The sequence below is a fragment of the Podarcis gaigeae genome (genome assembly GCF_964106915.1).
Source record: "Podarcis gaigeae genome assembly, chromosome: 8".
Lineage (NCBI taxonomy): Eukaryota > Metazoa > Chordata > Lepidosauria > Squamata > Lacertidae > Podarcis > Podarcis gaigeae.
The window spans coordinates 74040685-74058265 of record NC_139684.1 but is presented as its reverse complement, the minus strand read 5'-3'; the positions used below and the strand labels follow the sequence as shown (position 1 = coordinate 74058265).

At 43.7% G+C, this 17581-nt stretch overlaps 1 protein-coding gene and 1 long non-coding RNA gene across 4 annotated transcripts; both read left to right on the top strand.

Moving 5' to 3' along the window:
- Positions 1-15: 15 nt before the first annotated feature.
- On the top strand, positions 16-8824 carry LOC310851735 (uncharacterized protein). Of its 3 annotated transcripts, XR_014567803.1 has the most exons (7): positions 65-328; positions 1076-1258; positions 1686-1875; positions 3255-3401; positions 5188-5319; positions 5975-6421; positions 8504-8824. XR_014567803.1 is itself a non-coding variant. In XM_083754401.1 (6 exons), the coding sequence occupies exons 2-6, from the start codon at positions 1235-1237 to the stop codon at positions 6061-6063; spliced, it is 582 nt and encodes a 193-aa protein (XP_083610527.1). In that variant the 5' UTR covers positions 16-328; positions 1076-1234; the 3' UTR covers positions 6064-6481. The 3 variants fall into 3 exon arrangements, 2 of the variants coding, with proteins under 2 accessions (XP_083610527.1, XP_083610528.1); XM_083754401.1 differs by lacking the exon at positions 8504-8824 and having other exon boundaries at positions 16-328; positions 5975-6481; XM_083754402.1 differs by lacking the exon at positions 8504-8824 and having other exon boundaries at positions 36-328; positions 1098-1258; positions 5975-6481.
- A 5562-nt stretch (positions 8825-14386) lies between these two features.
- On the top strand, positions 14387-16308 carry LOC310851861. Its single transcript, XR_014567892.1, has 3 exons — positions 14387-14430; positions 15049-15201; positions 16209-16308. It is a non-coding gene; the product is annotated as an uncharacterized lncRNA (long non-coding RNA).
- Positions 16309-17581: the final 1273 nt, after the last annotated feature.

Genomic DNA, 17581 nt, shown 5'->3' with positions numbered 1-17581 from the left:
CAAGACTCTTGGAAGCTGGGCGGCCATTTTGTTGTTAGGGTCATGACAAGAGAGGAGTGCAAACAAAGAGGACCGTAGAGAGCATGGCTGGAATGGGAGATAGTTGAAGCTTTCTTTTTTTCAGGCTCAATTGTGGTGAAACCAAAAGCAAGAGTGTGTTGCGGGGGGGGGGGGTGTGTCTTTGTGTTTCTGCTCCCCTGCTTACTGCAGCCCTGAGCCACAGGACATTTCCAGGATAACAAGAACCCTAGAAATATTAAGTATAACAGCTTATACAGCATCTCTGCCCCACCTGGAAAGCAACATAATGGGTTATCAGAGAGGCCTTGTAAGTGCATTTGCCTGAACATATTCAACAGCCTCTTTGCGATCAAGAAACCTGCCTTGCTAGGGAGTGGAATGGGCATTTTTGGAGTAAGCAGAGACATTGGGTTGTGGGCTGTGGGCTGAAGATGCAAGATTGAAATTCTTGGGTTTAAAAAATAAAATTGCTTTCTATTTTAGAGCAGAGTTAAGAGCTTGGAAGCCAGATGTAGCCATCACCCATTATGTTGCGTATTATGTCTCATACACGCACTGCTTTAAGAATATAAAATAAAACACACAAAGATCCCATTGATAAAGGGGGAAGAAAGGTTCTTTACTCACTGTTTATTCTTACTTACAATGATGGCTTGGGATTCTAAACCTGCATGATGGCAGCTAGTTTCTCATGGCTGCTTCATGCAGGAGAGAGGAAGGGCCAGAGTTTGGTGGGGAACCACAAAGTGCATTTCCCCCCTACTTGTCACACTCAACCCCTTCCTCTGTTGACTAGAGGCATGTAAGGTTGCTTATAACCAGGGCTTTTTTCAGCTGGAACTCGCCAGAACTCAGTTCCAGCACCTCTCAGGTGGGCACCATTGTCCTTATAACAAGGGAGGCATTTATGGTGATGGGTTCTAGCACCTCTTTTTCTAGAAAAACAGCACTAGTTATAACCCTGGTCGCAGAGTGGGGAGTGTGTTTTGAGGATGTGTTAGACCTAGTAAGTTTGATGCGCATGTGACCTGCCTACATTGAAAATATTTTTCAGCCTTTACTTTATGTGTGTGCAGTAGTGAGAAGGGGGAGGAATCCCTAAGGGGAAACAATCGATCATCTAAGATCTCTGGAAGAGCTGGGGGAGAACCCTTCTAGATCCCTTTTGAAAGAAGCATGAAGAGAAAACCATGGAACAGGGAGTGGATTTGACATGGAAGCTGACACAACAGAAGAGGTAAGATTGCCAAGGCAGTGGGTTCCTGTTTACAGGCCACCTCAGTAAAGAAATGGCTGGAAGGGGCCTTGAATCTCACAGCACTTCTTGTGACAGCCCTTCAGATATATCTATATCTCTATCTCTATATCTATATCTATCTATCTATCTATAGATATTTATTATTGAATTTATATACTGCCCTATACCCAGAGGTCTCAGGGTATCGTTTTTAAAGATGGCTATCATATCACTTCTCAGTCTTCTCAAGGCTAAGCATGTCCAAGTCCTTCAAACGCTCCTCATTGAAGGCTTGTTTTCCAGACCTTTTATCATCCTGGTCACCCTCCTCTGCACATGTCCCTCTCCATCACATATGTCAAGTGCTTTGAAGAACCAGTGCCAGTTACTATTCTGATCTTGAGCTTTCCTCTCCCTCCCTCTGCAGTTCTTCAAGCTCCGGCCTGGTTTCTACAAAAAACTACACTATGGTGCCGGCTGTGTCAACTTCCTGGTGCTTATAATCATCACCATATCTCCCTACTGGCTGGACTATTCTGCAGAGACAAACAATTTTACTATGGGGGTTTGGACTTATTGCTTTCAGAAAAAATGTGGCCTCGTTTCTGCAAGGTCAGGTAAGAGGCACAACTTGTGTTCACATCGCTTAGTGTCCTTGGCCAAATGAGTTACAATCGGGGATGTTGCAGTTATACAATCTGCCTAAATTATGCAATGTGGCAATCCAGTGGATTTCATGGCTAAGACAGGATTTGAATCCTGGTCTCCCAGATCCTAGTCCTACACCCTAACCACTACATCACACTGGCACCAGCCCTTTCTGAGCCAGGCTTCCTTCTAGAGGAGGGATCGCTGCTGACATTTTATAATATTTGCTATAGCCCAGGTGTCAGTCAAGGAAAATGAGAGGCACCAAAGAAAGGGATATGAGTAACTTTCCAGAATTTGGCCTAACAACTGGTCTGTCTTCCTAGCCAATCAGGCTGTAGGATGTAGTTTTTCAGAAGGATTTGGCTTTTCAGAACTTTAAAGGAAGTGTGTTATCTCACAACTGAGGAATTATCAAACTGCCATTGTGGACTTGAGGTACCCACCTAGATGAGGTAACACAGGTGCTCATCATAAGATCAGCTTCCAGTTAGTGAAAACTGAGCTACTTTCTTAGGGGGAAGCTTTTTACCCATAAAAAGGTAAAGGGACCCCTGACCATTAGGTCCAGTCGTAACCGACTCTGGGGTTGCAGCGCTCATCTCACTTTATTGGTCGAGGGAGCTGGCATACAGCTTCCGGGTCATGTGGCCAGCATGACTAAGTGGCTTCTGGAGAACCAGAGCAGCGCACGGAAACACTGTTTACCTTCCCGCTGGAGCGGTATCTATTTATCTACTTGCACTTTGACGTGCTTTCAAACTGCTAGGTTGGCAGGAGCAGGGACCAAACAATGGGAGCTCACCCCATCGCGGGGAATCGAACCTCTGACCTTCTGATCAGCAAGCCCTAGGCTCTGTGGTTTAACCCACAGCGCCACCCGCGTCCCCTTTTTACCCATAGGTCTGAGCAAAAAGAACCGTCTTTCTAGACAAAAGCCTGAACTGAATGAAAAACAAACAAATTCCTTGACTAGCCTGGCCAATGGCTGGTGTTCTTGCGGAACTGTAAATGCCCAGGTCAGGGCTATGGGGCTTTGTGGAGTTAACCCAGGTATGGCAAACCTTTGGCTTTCCAGATGTTGCTGAACGACAACTTCCACCATCATGATGGGGAGTTGGGACACCACCAGCAGCTGGAGGACCACAAATTCCCCGATCCTGACATAGTTGTTTCCACACTCCCCGTTTTTAGCCTCACAAGGACCCTGTCAAGGGGACAATGAGAGAGAGCACTGGCCCAAGGTCATGGCTGGGTGGAGACCGCTGCCCAGGTCGTAGTCTGAAACTCTTTTCTCTCAGTAGAATGACACATTATAGTAAGACTTGTTATTTTCTCTTTCCTTTAGCATATCTATTTGTTGTACGGGCCCTTTTGATAATAGCCATTGGCTGTGGTTTAACGGCCTTGATCACATCGTGGACTTCTTTTTCTCACTGTTTGAAAGAGAATACTGACAAAGCCATGATGTCGTTTGTGACTAACCTCATTGCAGGTATTATGTATACGCCATACACCTACGAAGGGTGGTAGAGTAACAGGATGCCTTTATATTACAGCTGTAGATTTTATTCATTATTGTTGCATTTGCATCCCACCTTTCCTCCAAAGAGCTCAGACCCTCCAAGTGTCCCTATTCTCCTGGGACAGTCCCAGATTTACAGAAGCCGTCTCGGTTTCTGATCTGATCCCAGAATGTCCCACATTTCCTTAAAAGGTAAAGGGACCCCTGACCATTAGGTCTAGTCGCGGACGACTCTGGGATTGCGGCACTCATCTCACTTTATCGGGAGGGAGCCGGCATACAGCTTCCGGGTCATGTGGCCAGCATGACTAAGCCGCTTCTGGCGAACCAGAGCAGTGCACGGAAATGCTGTTTACCTTCCTGCTGGAGCGGTACCTATTTATCTACTTGCACTTTTGATGTGCTTTCGAACTGCTAGGTTAACAGGAGCAGGGACTAAGCAACGAGAGCTCACCCCTTTGTGGGGATTCGAACCGCCAACCTTCTAATCAGCAAGTCCTAGGCTCTGTGGTTTAACTCACAGCACCACCCACGTCCGTCCCACATTTCCTTAGGTCTTCCTTATTTTCATTGCAGAAATGTTGGAGGGTATGGAGTTATGCAACCCCCCAAGCCAAGTAGACAAGTAACTCTACAACCTTTAGAAGACATCTGAAGGCAGCCCTGTATAGGGAAGATTTTTTAATATTTAACCTTTTATTATGTTTATATATATATATTGGAAGCCACCCAGAGTGGCTGGGGCAACCCATTCAGATGAGTAGGGTATAAATAATAATATTATTGTTATTATGGAATAGGTTGTCCCTATTTTCATTGGAGAAATGTTGGAGGGTAGGGGAGCTCCTAGTTCTCAACTTTTGCAATTAATTATCACGGCAACCCTGTGAGGTAGTTTGGGCTGAGAGACGGTGACCTGATCCAAGGTCACCCAGCGGCCTTCATGGCTGAGGTAGGATTTGAACCCTTGCCTCTCAGGTCCTAGTCGAGCACTCTAATGACTACACCATATTGCACACACGTACAGTGAGTGAGTGTTTGAGCTTTAAAGACATTTTATTTAGGCTTGGCACTAAACAAAAACAAACCAAAAAATGCCCTGGAGAATCAGCGACGGCGCGGGGGGAGAGGAAAGGAAACCTTACAGTTGATAGAGGACGGTTGAGACCCAGTAAACAACAGGGTAGTAGATGAATAATAGTCACCCATTAAAAACAGGGCTGAACAGGGCTGCCTTCAGATGTCTTCTAAATGTTAGGTAGTTGTTTATCTCTTTGACATCTGGTGGGAGGGTGTTCCACACTACCAAGAGAAGGCCCTCTGCCTGGTTCCCTGTAGCTTTGCTTCTCGCAATGAGGGAACCACCAGAAATCTGCTTCTGTGCTCACTGCAAAAGAGCAGATCCCTCCAGTCTGAGCCAATTTTTGTTTTCAGGAATGGTGACCAAAGAACTATCCCAATAATACTATCAGGTGCCATTTCCCATTTCCTCCCTCCTGAAACTTCCCCTATATAATGCATGGAGGGGAATTTAAAGGCTTGTAATGCTCCCAGCATCCCCCAACCTGATGCCCCTCAGATGTGTTGGAGTACGGCTCCTATCATTATCTCCCTGACTACTGGCCATGCTGTCTGGGGCTGATGGGAGTTGTAGTCCAATGACATCTGGAGAGCCCTGGGTTGGGGAAGGCGGGGATAAGCTGTTAGGGGATCATGAAGGACACCACAACCCTAATACTCTCTTCTTTGCCTGCAGCAATCTGCATGCTGACTGCTCTAGTGATTATATACACAAAGCTCAGAACTTCAGTAGATGATGCTGTGCTCCTGTCGCCATGCCAGGATTTCTTCCTTGGTTGCTTTGTCTTTGTTCTGTTCTTCGCCTTAGGTAAATATACCCTGGCAGGCCAGAGGGTGTGGAGTGAGATGGTGAACTCAGTAGTCTGGTCCAACAATCTAAAGCAGACCGAGGTCTCATTTAAGCTAGAATCCAGAGCTGTGTAGTCAAGCAATGCCAGGTGGACAGGAATGTCAGGGCAAAATTCTGCAAGCTCCACATGCTAATGTGCACACCAAGTTAAATTGCCCTTAAACGAGGAGGGAGGGCAGAATATTTTCAAAGCATTTGTTGTGGCTTAAAAAAAGACCCACGCCAAAGGATCCCAAATAAATAAGCATTATCAGTGCAAGGGACAGGCTTTGGGATTTCTGCCTTTGGCATACACAGATAGCGTTTAGTCCACATCTGCACTGTACATTTAAAGCACTTGGGAGAAGCAGTTGTGACTTCTCCCAAAGAACCCTGGGAATTGTCGTTTGTTCAGGTTCCTGGGAGGAGACCCCCCTGTTCCCCTCACAGAGCTGCAATTCCCAGAATTCCCTGGGATGAAGGATTGGTTGTTAACCCACTCTGGGGAATTGTAGACAGGGATGATGGGCAGTGGTAGCTCAGCAACAGCTGGAGGGCAAAGGTTTTGCCACACCTGCTTTAAAGGAAGTAGGCAGGTGGTTAAAGGCCTCTACTTTTTCTGTTTCTTTTCTAGCTATAGTCAACCTATGGTGGTACATGCACTTGGTCTCAGCCCAGAAAAAGGCAGCCACCCAAATAACCCCAGCAGAAGAAGCACCATGACAACTGCAGAGCAAATAAAGTTCCCTTGGTCCGTCACACCAGCAGATAGCAGGGTCTTGTAATGAGATATTTGCTGGGCCGTGCCCACCATAACAGGCATTCTGCTCTCTGAAACAAGCTCAACGGTCCTGGAGCCTGTTTGGACAATGCACAGTGCTGATGTTTTGGAGATGGAAGGGGCTCTGGGAGATGCCTGTTTCCGCAACGTCACTTCTGAAAAGCTGTCTTCTGCCCTGCTTGAACTTCCCCAGGGGTACGGCCTCTTCAGCGATATTTAACAACTAACCATTTCTGCCGAACACAGAACACATCCTTTTCCGTGTCTAGGACAATTGTCCATGTGTCTCCACATTTTGGGGTATATTACTTGCAAAATTCACAATAAATAAATCAGATTTTAATTTTTTTTAAAAAAAAACCCCTCTCTTGTCAAATGAATGGTGAGGGACTGGGGACCATCTGCTTGACTTGAAGAAGGTCTCAGACACTCTGAAGAGCTGGTGGTGGTTTGGACAAGACTTTTTTTTAAAAAAAGGAATCCTTGCCTCCAATAGTATCTTTAATGTGCGGTTCATTGGTCATCTCACAGGCACTGATCAAGCACAGGCATTCTACTCTGTGGGGCAAATGTTGGGTCCTGGAGTCCAAATGGACAATAGACATTCATAATCTCAGCAGTCATGTCACCACATCAGGACCCATTTGGGATGCTAAAGGGCATTTGTGCAATACCAATATAGTCCTACAGGAACACTTGCAGTATCCCAGCTGCTACTAGGTTATTTTCACATTGCCACTACTGAAAAGCAAATTTGTTTCTTGCTCTGAAACAAAAGATATTTCTTCTGTTTCCAAGATAATTCTTATGTCTCCATCTTAGTTCCACATAACACCTATAGCTATAGATAGAGATGAATGCATTTTTCTCAGTCATTCACGGGACTGTCCCCAGGCATTTTGCTGCCTGAGGCAAAGGGCAAGATAAGATTGGCCTCCTAATCCATGTACAAAAGCTGACTGACAGCTGACTCTTACATCAACACCGGCAACAGGGCAGTGTCCTCCATTGTACCCGAGGGTGCCAGGCAATTTTGAGTCAACATGACTGCTGAGGGATTTCTTTTCTGGAAACAATTATCATGGAGATTAGTGCTAAATTAGTGCTAAACATCTGCTAGATTCCACTAGATCTGGCTTTTATGTTGTGTGAAAGATCACTTAAAATGCAAAAATTAACAGATGATAAGGAAATATTGGGAAAAGGAAAAGAAGTGTCATCTGAGTGTAGCCTTTGGGTTGCACCTGATGCAATGCTAGTTTGGTCATCTTATTTTTTGCTGTCCATTTCATATACCTTATTTTCCGCTCTATAGGACACACCCGACCATAGGACGCACCTTGTTTTAGAGGAGGAGAACAAGAAAAAAAAAATCTCCCCCTCTCTGTGCAGCGACCCTTCAGTGAAGTGGCAGGAGAAATGGAGCCTCTTCCATTTCTCCTCCCTCTTAGCTGAAGGGGCACCTACCCTTCAGCGAAAGGAACCCAAAGTCTCCGGAGGCTTCAGGCGGCTATCTTTGAAGCCTGGAGAGCGAGAGGGGTTGGTGTGCTTCAGCAGAAGGCATCCTGAAGCCTCCGGAGCAAGACTCTCCTGGCTTCAGCGAAAGGAACCCGAAGCCTGCGGAGAGCAGCGGGAACTTGCGCTGTACTCTGAAGGCTTCAGGCGGCTATCCCTGAAGCCTGGAGAGCGAGAGGGGTCGGTGCGCACCAACCCCTCTCGCTCTCCAGGCTTCAGCGAAAGCAATGTGAAGCCTCCGGAGTGCGGAGGGAGTGCTCCCTCTGCGCTTTGGAGGCTTCGCGTTGCTATCGCTGAAGCCAAGGAGCCTGTATTCGCTCCATAGAATGCACACACATTTCCCCTTAATTTTTAGAGGGGAAAAAGTGTGTCCTATAGAGCGGAAAATACGGTAGTTTAAAACCAATAGTTTTAAAGCCCACTCCACTTTTGTTGGAACTGTGCATACAAAATTCTGGCTGCGATGGTAGCATACATAAACAATATAACCAACTTTTTAAGGACCGTACCTTTCTTTCAACAAGGGGTCCAGCTCCTTGGCTATGTCTACAAGCCCTGCTTCTCAAGCAGCAATTCAGAGTGGTTTTCAAAAAAATCCCAGTTGTTTCGCTGTAGCAGTGAATTTACGGGCCACATATCTGATGTAGTAGAACGTCAGTTGAAGGCAAGTGATTTGGAATTGGCAAAAGGGTGAAATTAGGACAACTGCTAGGTTTAATTTTGCTCACAGGGTAAGGTTTCTAAGGCATGCACCAAGGATATCTGGTAGCCATATTAATCATATAGTGGGTTGGTTCTAAGCACAATGAGTTTAAATAACCATCATAATCTAAACTCATGCAAACCTTATGATTTTTAATTTCCCAGATTGGACGTTCACATGGAAACTGACATTCCAAGGCTGTGCATCTGAAGACTTGTGTGCCTTTCGAGGAAAACTTTTAAAATATAAAATAATTATATTAAAAGCATATGAAGCCAAATGCTACGATCCTGAAAACTCCTCAAAGCAGAATGACCATGAAGGGTAGATAGGGGAAAGGAAAAGTCTCCTCCTTTTGAATTCCACAGAAGAATATTGGAGCCTAGTGATATGAGTAGATTCTCTGGCCTCCTGGGTTCTCTTTTTCACAATTGGTGAAATTCATGATCAAAATAAACGGTTTTGGCACATAACATCTGCATTAATATATCTGTATGTTTTATAGGTGTAGAATGTGTGGAGTGAAGAGAATGGGTATTTGATAGTCAATTCAGTTCCATCCAAGTTTTGTTGTTGTTGTTGAAACCATCTTGGTCATTTCAACCAAAAAGCAGATAAAAAATATTCTATGGATACTGCAGAATATGCATAGATGCACAATTAAAGTACAGTGATAACCAATTGATACATATATACCTTAAAATACAGACCTGCCCATTAAGTTTGTATAGTACATTCCCAATCAGACTTTACAGTTCTCTTAGAATGGCAATGGTGCCCACCTGAGAGGTGCCAAAACTGATTTATGGTGAGTTCCAGCTGAAAAAAAGCCCTGATCCAGACATTGTTCTCCTGCAGGAGACACATCAATGCAAGAACCAAAAAGCTGCCTATCTCAAAGGATGCTGGCTAGGCAAGCAACTACAAATTCCTGATTCTGGAAAAACTTGGGAAGTTGCTATCCTGATAAGCAAGCATGGCCCTCTGAGTGTTGGGGGAAGTTTGGAAGTCCCAAAGGGAAGATACCTCTTTGTTTGTGGTGTCACAGGCAGCCGTCCATTCACCATCACATATCTATATTCACCCAACTCAGCACAAGAATGCTTTCTCTGGAAACTACTCACAAAATTAGAACAATTTTAAAAGAAGACAAACTACAATAGGTGGAGACTTCAGTAATTGCAGAGATGAAACCAAGGACCAAATTAGGCACCAATCTGTGAACAAAATCTGCAACCCAAACGTGGCAGAAATATTAACTGAATGGGACCTGGTGGACATGTGGAGGGAAGATGTGGGCATTTACACAATCCGTGGCCTCTTTCCCAAAGCAATCTCCAAAGAGGAACTGCAAGGTAAATTAAAAGGCATTCATACTACAGTGGTACCTCAGGTTACATACGCTTCAGGTTACATACACTTCAGGTTACAGACTCTGCTAACCCAGAAATAGTGCTTCAGGTTAAGAACTTTGCTTCAGGATAAGAACAGAAATTGTGCTCCAGCGGCGCGGCGGCAGCAGGAGGCCCCATTAGCTAAAGTGGTGCTTCAGGTTAAGAACAGTTTCAGGTTAAGAACAGACCTCTGGAACAAATTAAGTACTTAACCCGAGGTACCACTGTACCTGGTTTCAAGTCACTCAGGCACATTCTTTTGCATACATACACTTGCATACATACACCTACATACACTTAACTTGTTTGAATCCTCATGCAGAAATCTAGCATATGACGCGAAGGGTACCACTTCCCTAATACACAGCAATCTAGTAGATCATGAAGCGGGGAATGCTAGAGGCCTTGAAATTGTATGGGAATCAGAATTAGACCACATAACTGAATAGCACAAATGGGAGGGTACTGTTGGAAAACTAGCCCCCTCGGGAGAGGCTGGCCCCCCTCTCAGGTTCCTGGGGCTTGTTTACCGGTGATCTACCCTGGCTGGCATCCCGGCAAGTCCAGGGAGATCTTGATAGGCGACATTTCCCAGCGTGGAAGATGCACACCCCTTTTGCTCCTTGCATACCAGCAGGAGAAAGAAGAAAGTCAGAAAGTCTACATCATCTATAGTTTATTTCTGTCTTTACATCTGTACAAAAACATGTCCGTTTAGTTCAGTCTCCTCCAAGCAACTCAGTAAGACTTCCTTCACATGCGCAACAGGAAGGTCTCATATTACACACAGAACAAATCCCTGTGAACCGTCCTGATAAGAACTTCCTGGTACATTCTTTCCCAGGACTAGTCACATCATGTGATGTCAACATCAAACTGCTTGTTTGCAGTTGCGTTGTACTCATATCCCAACAGGTACCTGGACCCCTCCCCTCCTTAAATTATCTCTGCTCACTTACAGGAAACCACACTCAAGGTCATCTTCCACTGGCACTGGATGCCAGTCTGGTTGGCAAAATTTAAATCCTCCCTTTCCCCTTCATGTTTGAACAGCTGTGGAAAACCTGGTTCATTTATCCTTGTGTGGTGATCATGCCCCATATTAAAAACCTTTGGAATAGAGTATTCTCCATTTTATCTGCAATTAAAAGCCAACCGATCTCTCCAGATTCTGTCTTAGACATATGGATAAGGATGGCACTGAAGATGGGATTTGAAGGAGGCATAAATGACAAGTTTGGTCCAATTCAGTACAGTCTCACCAAACAGATCAGATGACTCAAAGTACAGTATCCTGTCTCCTTCCCAACAATCTGATGCAATTGGAACAAGGAGAAACAATGTTCCACATTCTAATAGTGATTTTAATAGGTCTCAGTAATAACTTTGGCTCCATAGTCCAATATTCAGTGCATACCATGGTGTCCCCATCCCTGTTCAATTCCCTCAAGCTCTACCGAGCTTGGCTACTTAAGCAGTCACCTTTGCCATACCTTGAGTCTTTAGCTGTCCTTTGATTTGGGTCATGGAAGTTTTTTATTGTGTGTGGGGTTTTTAATGCTTCTGTGAACCAAATTAGAGCTCACACCAAGTTATAGGAAAGGCAGCAATGGTATTTCATAGCCAGTATATTGCTTTGTCCACCAAGGACCCAGTAACTTCCTAATAACTTCTTGATAGTACTTTCTCTAGCACTGAGAACAGTCAGGGGCACTCACTGTATTCTGCTCAGCACGTACTAAAAACATTCTTGTTTAGAGAAGTCTACTGAGATGCTTAGAAAGTTTTTGCAATTTTAATCTGTTTTAGTATTTTAACTCTTGCTATTCTGATTTTTCTCATATTTAAATTTAAAATTTGAAGGATAAATCTGAAATATATTTGACATACTTGCATGTGGGGCTTTCATGTTTTATATAGACTTACTGTTCCATCTCCATCCAATATACTATTAAGTTCATAACCATCTCACAAAAACTCCTGCATCGATTTCTATCACTTTAATGCAGTGAGGACTCTGAAATACTCCTACTGTCATCATAATGCAACCCCATGTGAAGGCGATACACCTGAGGTCTGCAATTCCCCCCTCCCCTGTGTAGTGAGTACTGTGTGGTGCAATAGAATGAACTTACGCAGACAATGATCTGGATTACAAATGGTGTAGGTGGAATTTGGGCTCAGGCACTGGCTGTATATCCATTTCAGGGCATCCATGTAATATAAAGCTAATATGAGTTATGAGTAAATTGAAAAAATAATTATATAGAAAAAGAATTCTGAGAAGTGTCTGGCAACAGCTAATGGAACTCAAAGATGAATAAATCAGCCAATTTTGACACAGAGCTTTGAATTTCTCTGTGTCCCTCTGTGTCTTCCTGGCAAACACACAGTACCCACTCCCAGACCTCACTGAACCATTTATTTCCAAGAGTTGCCCACATCATGAATTTATAGTCTTTAAATATCTCCATGTAAGACTCTAGCAGCATCAGTTCTCTGCCTTGGTACATCCCTGCTCTGAGCCTCCAAATCTTTCAAGAATGCAGAAAGCACTTCTGAGCACCTGCCTCCTCTTGGCCCTGCTTTCTCCAGGTAAGTAGGAACCAGCAGAATTGGATTCTTTTAATCATCTTTCGATGACACTGAAAATGTTTACTCCTGGGGATGGAAGGAGAGTGAGTAAAATACATGAGCATAATGGAGTGTAAGGACATCTGTGTTACAAGGAAAGTAGGAGAGAGTCAACTCAAAGGTTTAAGCACTTAAGCCATAACAGCCAAGTATAGCCTATTCCAAACATGTATTTATGTGATGGAGGAATATGACTAACCATAATATGGCAGCCCGGTTTAGGGAAGCTTTTAATGTTTGATGCATTACTGTATTTTAATATTGTGTTGGAAGCCACCCAGAGTGGCTGGGGAAATCCAGCCAGATGGGCGGGGTATAAATAAATAAATAAATAAATAAATAATTCTAGTATAAGTGAATAAAGGTCAATGAAGAGGTCAGGTCTGAAAAAGAGTAGTAATCTGAACTGAGTGCAATCATCTCTTGCCTTATTGGTTGGCCACCTGGATTCTGTACAAATAACTGTTGATATTACTGATGGGAGAGAGTTTAGCTTCAAAATGGTTTTATTCAATACCACAGAGCATTCTAGTAAGCACTTTGCAATCAAATATATTTAAGACAGGTTCATTCAGCTGCCCTCCCTTCTTGTGATAGAACTTCATCAATTCCCATATGGTTTTCTGTGTTTGAATTTCATTGTGTCCATCTGACACTTCCAAGATGAGTTTAACCAAACAGGATACGTAGGGATTTCATGAGCAGGTTTGTTCTATAGCATGCTGATCTAAACTCCATTTATACCTAGGACTGCTTTTGCCAAAAATCTTGTTGTTGTTGTTGTTGTTGTTTAGCCGTTTAGTCGTGTCCAACTCTTCGTGACCCCATGAACCAGAGCACACCAGGCACTCCTGTCTTCCACTGCCTCCCGCAGATTGGTCAAACTCATGCTGGTGGCTTCGAGAACACTGTCCAACCATCTCGTCCTCTGTCGTCCCCTTCTCCTTGTGCCCTCCATCTTTCCCAACTTCAGGGTCTTTTCCAGGGAGTCTTCTCTTCTCGTGAGGTGGCCAAAGTATTGGAGCCTCAGCTTCACGATCTGTCCTTCCAGTGAGCACTCAGGGCTGATTTCCTTCAGAATGGAGAGGTTTGATCTTCTTGCAGTCTATGCTGTGGCGAAGGGACTTGAATAACTCAGAGAAGCTATGAGCTATGCCGTGCAAGGCCACCCAAGATGGACAGGTCATAGTGGAGAGTTTTGACCAAACGTGATCCACCTGGAGCAGGAACCAGCAAGCCACTTCAGTATCCCTGCCAAGAAAACTCCATGGACAAAGACAACAGCCAAAATCTTAATCTTGCTTAATCTTGCTCTTAGAGTAATTTATAGATACATTTTCTAATTGACAGTATGTACTGAACACCTCCAAATAATTTTTGAGGCCCCATTGCAAAAGAGAGAAGAGCCCAAAATTTACTTTTTATTTATTACTTATTAAATTTGTATACCGCCCTTCATCCAAAAATCACACGACAGTTCACTACATAAAACAATCAACACACATCAAGATTCTGTTCCTAATTACTGGGAAGGGAATGTTGCATTGGCACCAATCATTACTATCAAAGTGACAGCCTTCCAGTTTAAAACATATTTACCCGCTTGTCTGCCATCTCCTTAGGAAATTGACACCTTCTCCCACTTTAAAGTATTTTGGCTTGTTTGTAAAACAACTTGGCAGGGGGTTAGACTCGATGGCCCTTGTGGTCTCTTCCAACTCTATGATTCTATGATTCTATAAAACAGCACTAGGGTGATCAACATGCATTTGCCTTCATAAATTTAATGTATAAATCTGAAATATATTTGATATAATTGCATGTGGGGTTCTCATGTTTTATATAGACTTACTTTCCATCTCCACCCAATGTACCATTAAACTCGTTACCATCTCAGGAAATCTCCTGCACTAACCTCTGTCTCCTTTACACAGTGACATCTCTGAATTGTTCCTACTGTCCTCGTAATGCAACTTCATGCAAAAGAAATTCATCTGTGCCCTGTTACTCTAATCGATTCTCTAATCAAATCTGTGTTTCTGGTGTTCTGGATAACAATATACGTGAGCTGAAACTTTTCAATTACTCTTGTTCACCCCATGTTCATGTGTAAATGAATATAATTTATTAATTATAATTTGCAGTTAAATACCAACTTTTTTCTAAAGAGCACAATGTGCTCTACATGGTTTTGGTACCAGTCGCAGTGCCACCCTCCCCTGTGTGAGGTGTGATAGAATGAACTCACGCAGAAAATGATCTAGATTAAAAATGGCCACAACTTTATTGATTACAGGTGTAGGTAGAATTTTGGCTCAGGCATTGGTTGTAAATCCATTCCAGTCTTCTGCTAGAGGGCTGAAACCACAACAGGGTCATGTCATTAAATATGGCCTCTCACAAGGCACCAATCTACCCAGATTGACTTGACGTGATAAGGACATTGCTGGGAACGGAGACTTCCATCAATACCCTTCTAATGGGGTACCCTGATTATGCAGCTGGTTCAGGACAGGGTGGTTAGGTTCATCTATTGATTCAAGAACTGTGCATTACGCAGTTTATCATGGAAGAGTAAACAATTTAGTTAATAGGAAGCATCATTAAAAATAAATACATTTGGAAGGAATTAATCAGAATTCTCACAGGTCTTGTGATTTGTTTCCTTTTGTTCTTTGCAGTTTCAAAGTATAAAGTGGCAACTTTCTGGGGATGTGATGATTCTAAATATTGCCACTCAGGTGATTACAGTTTAACTTCAGCCAATGGTAGATACCTCCAGATGAAGGTCTTCTGCTGCGGAACAGAGAAGTGTAATAAAGAACCTCTGTATGGTAAGTATCTGCGTCTCTGAAACTTAATGGCTTTTTAACCCGTCATTTGACTTCCACCCAGTTACAGGCAAAGTATAGCATCTTCAGGTAAAACTTTCTGACAGCAAGAGCTGCTTTACAGTGGAATGGTCTTAATCAGGACAGTGTGGAATCACCTTATTGGAGGTTTTGAAGCAGATTGGATGGCCATCTGTCCTGGATGCTTTAGTTGGGTATCCTGAATTACAGGGGTGGACTAGATGACGCTTAGGGTCCCTTCCAGCTCAACAGTTCCATGACTCTATGATGAATCTGGAATGGATGAAGTAGATGATCAGTCAAACTTCACACACGTAAGGGCTGGGGCTGGAGGCATGGATGTGGAAAAAATCTGGAAAATCTGGACATAGCTCTACCAAATTTGGGTTCTGGGTCTGCCAACTACTTGCTTGCACCCATAGACAGAGACAGGAGATTACTTCTAAGAGAATGCAGCCCACTGTAGCTTCAAATAGCTTGCTAGATCACCACATACAGTGGTACCTCGGGTTAAGAACTTAATTCATTCTGGAGGTCCATTCTTAACCTGAAACTGTTCTTAACCTGAAACACCACTTTAGCTAATGAGGCCTCCCGCTGACACCACACGATTTCTGTTCTCATCCTGAAGCAAAGTTCTTAACCCGAGGTACTATTTCTGGGTTAGCGGAGTCTGTAACCTGAAGCGTCTGTAATCTGACGCATCTGTAACCCGAGGTACCACTGTACAAAGTAAGAACTCCGGAAAAAACAATGAAAATGAGCATACCTGACAAAAGGTGAAACACAAAATCATTATTTATAGACGCTCAGCTGATGTTACTGTTCTGCAAAGCTGATGGCAAATATAGAGTACAATATGGAGGTAGCACTTCCAGCTATGGTTAGAAGTTACTAGAAACCATGAAAAAAATGAAATAAAGTTAACAATAAAGAGAAGGGGAGAGGAAGTGCATCCATATACTCACTGTAGGTTTTTACTTTGGTAGTTCCACCTCGTGAGGATCTTTCCCCCAATGGTTTAGAGTGCCCAGCCTGCTTCGGCCTCACCGATTTTGGACACACTCCCAATTGCGCAAGTCAGGGGACTGTCAGCTGCCTTGGCAATGAGACCAAGTGCATTGACTTTTCTTCCACGGCTTCATGTGAGTATTATTTCCAATCAGCCAAGAAAATCTGCTCCTCTGTTTCTTTGTCACTGCCAGAAAAGCAATGACTAATCTTTGTTTGCTTTCTATATGTGTTATGTGTATATAGCTTTGATTTCTTTCTCTGAGGAAAAGGAGGATGCTCTAGTCCTGTTTTGGGTTCCAATCTACCCCCGCTAAAATTACTTAAGAACTAGAGGGGACAGGCTCACTCATGGGTAGGGTTTTGCATTGTGTGGGGTGTTTACGAAGGCACAGTAGGCTCCTCAAGGGATACAAGGGAGGGTGTAGGCCCAGACAGCGCTGTCCTGCCTTGCATTTCTGAAGTACAGAAAGCATTGGTTTAATGTGTAGAAATCATTTATAGTCTGGCTTCTAGTAGAAGGTTTTGGTAATTTCTACTTATTTCTAATACAAGCTAGTGCAAGCTTGGATTTCCAGCTGACAAGTAAGTTTCTATTCTGCTTTGGGTTCCAATCTACACCTGTTATAATTAGGTAAGAACTAGAGGGGGCAGACTCACTCAGGGATAGGGTTTTGCATTGTGCGGGGAGCATAAACAAGTACAACAGGCTCCTTACAGCACACCCTTTCCCTCTAATGCGCAAGGGGCAACAGGGCAGAGGGATACAAGGGAAGGTGCAGAACCAGCCGGCACATGACTGCTCCTCCGCGCAGCAGTATGAACCATTGAGTGCTGGTCCAGGAGGACTGTGTCTCACCACACACCTTGGCCAAAGGTTTTTTAAAAAGGAGGCTGGGAGAAAGAAACATTCTGCCAGTGCACAACTATTCATTTTTCCTCAGAAATTAGTTCTTGGATCCTGATGCCAGCACAGCTTCCTGTTGGTGCCACTCAGCTGATTTGCACTGACAGCAACAAGGAGTTCAGCCTATTGACTGTGATTGCAAGTCCTGCTTCTCAAGCAGCAATTCAGAGTGGCTTTCAAGGCTCCCGGTTGTTCCTCAGTAGCAGCAGATCTACCTGACACATATCATATGTGATGTGTTGTTGGTGTAAGGCAATTGGGTATAGCTTTGGTAAAAGCGACAAATTTAGCCACCTGCTGGGCTTCATTGGCTAACAGGTTAAAGTTCCTAAGGCAGGCACTAGTGATAGTTTGCTGACAGATTAATCATACCATGTGTTGGTTCCAAACACATTAAGCTTTTATATTCATGTTCTTCCCTATCCCCATGGACCTAATAAAGAA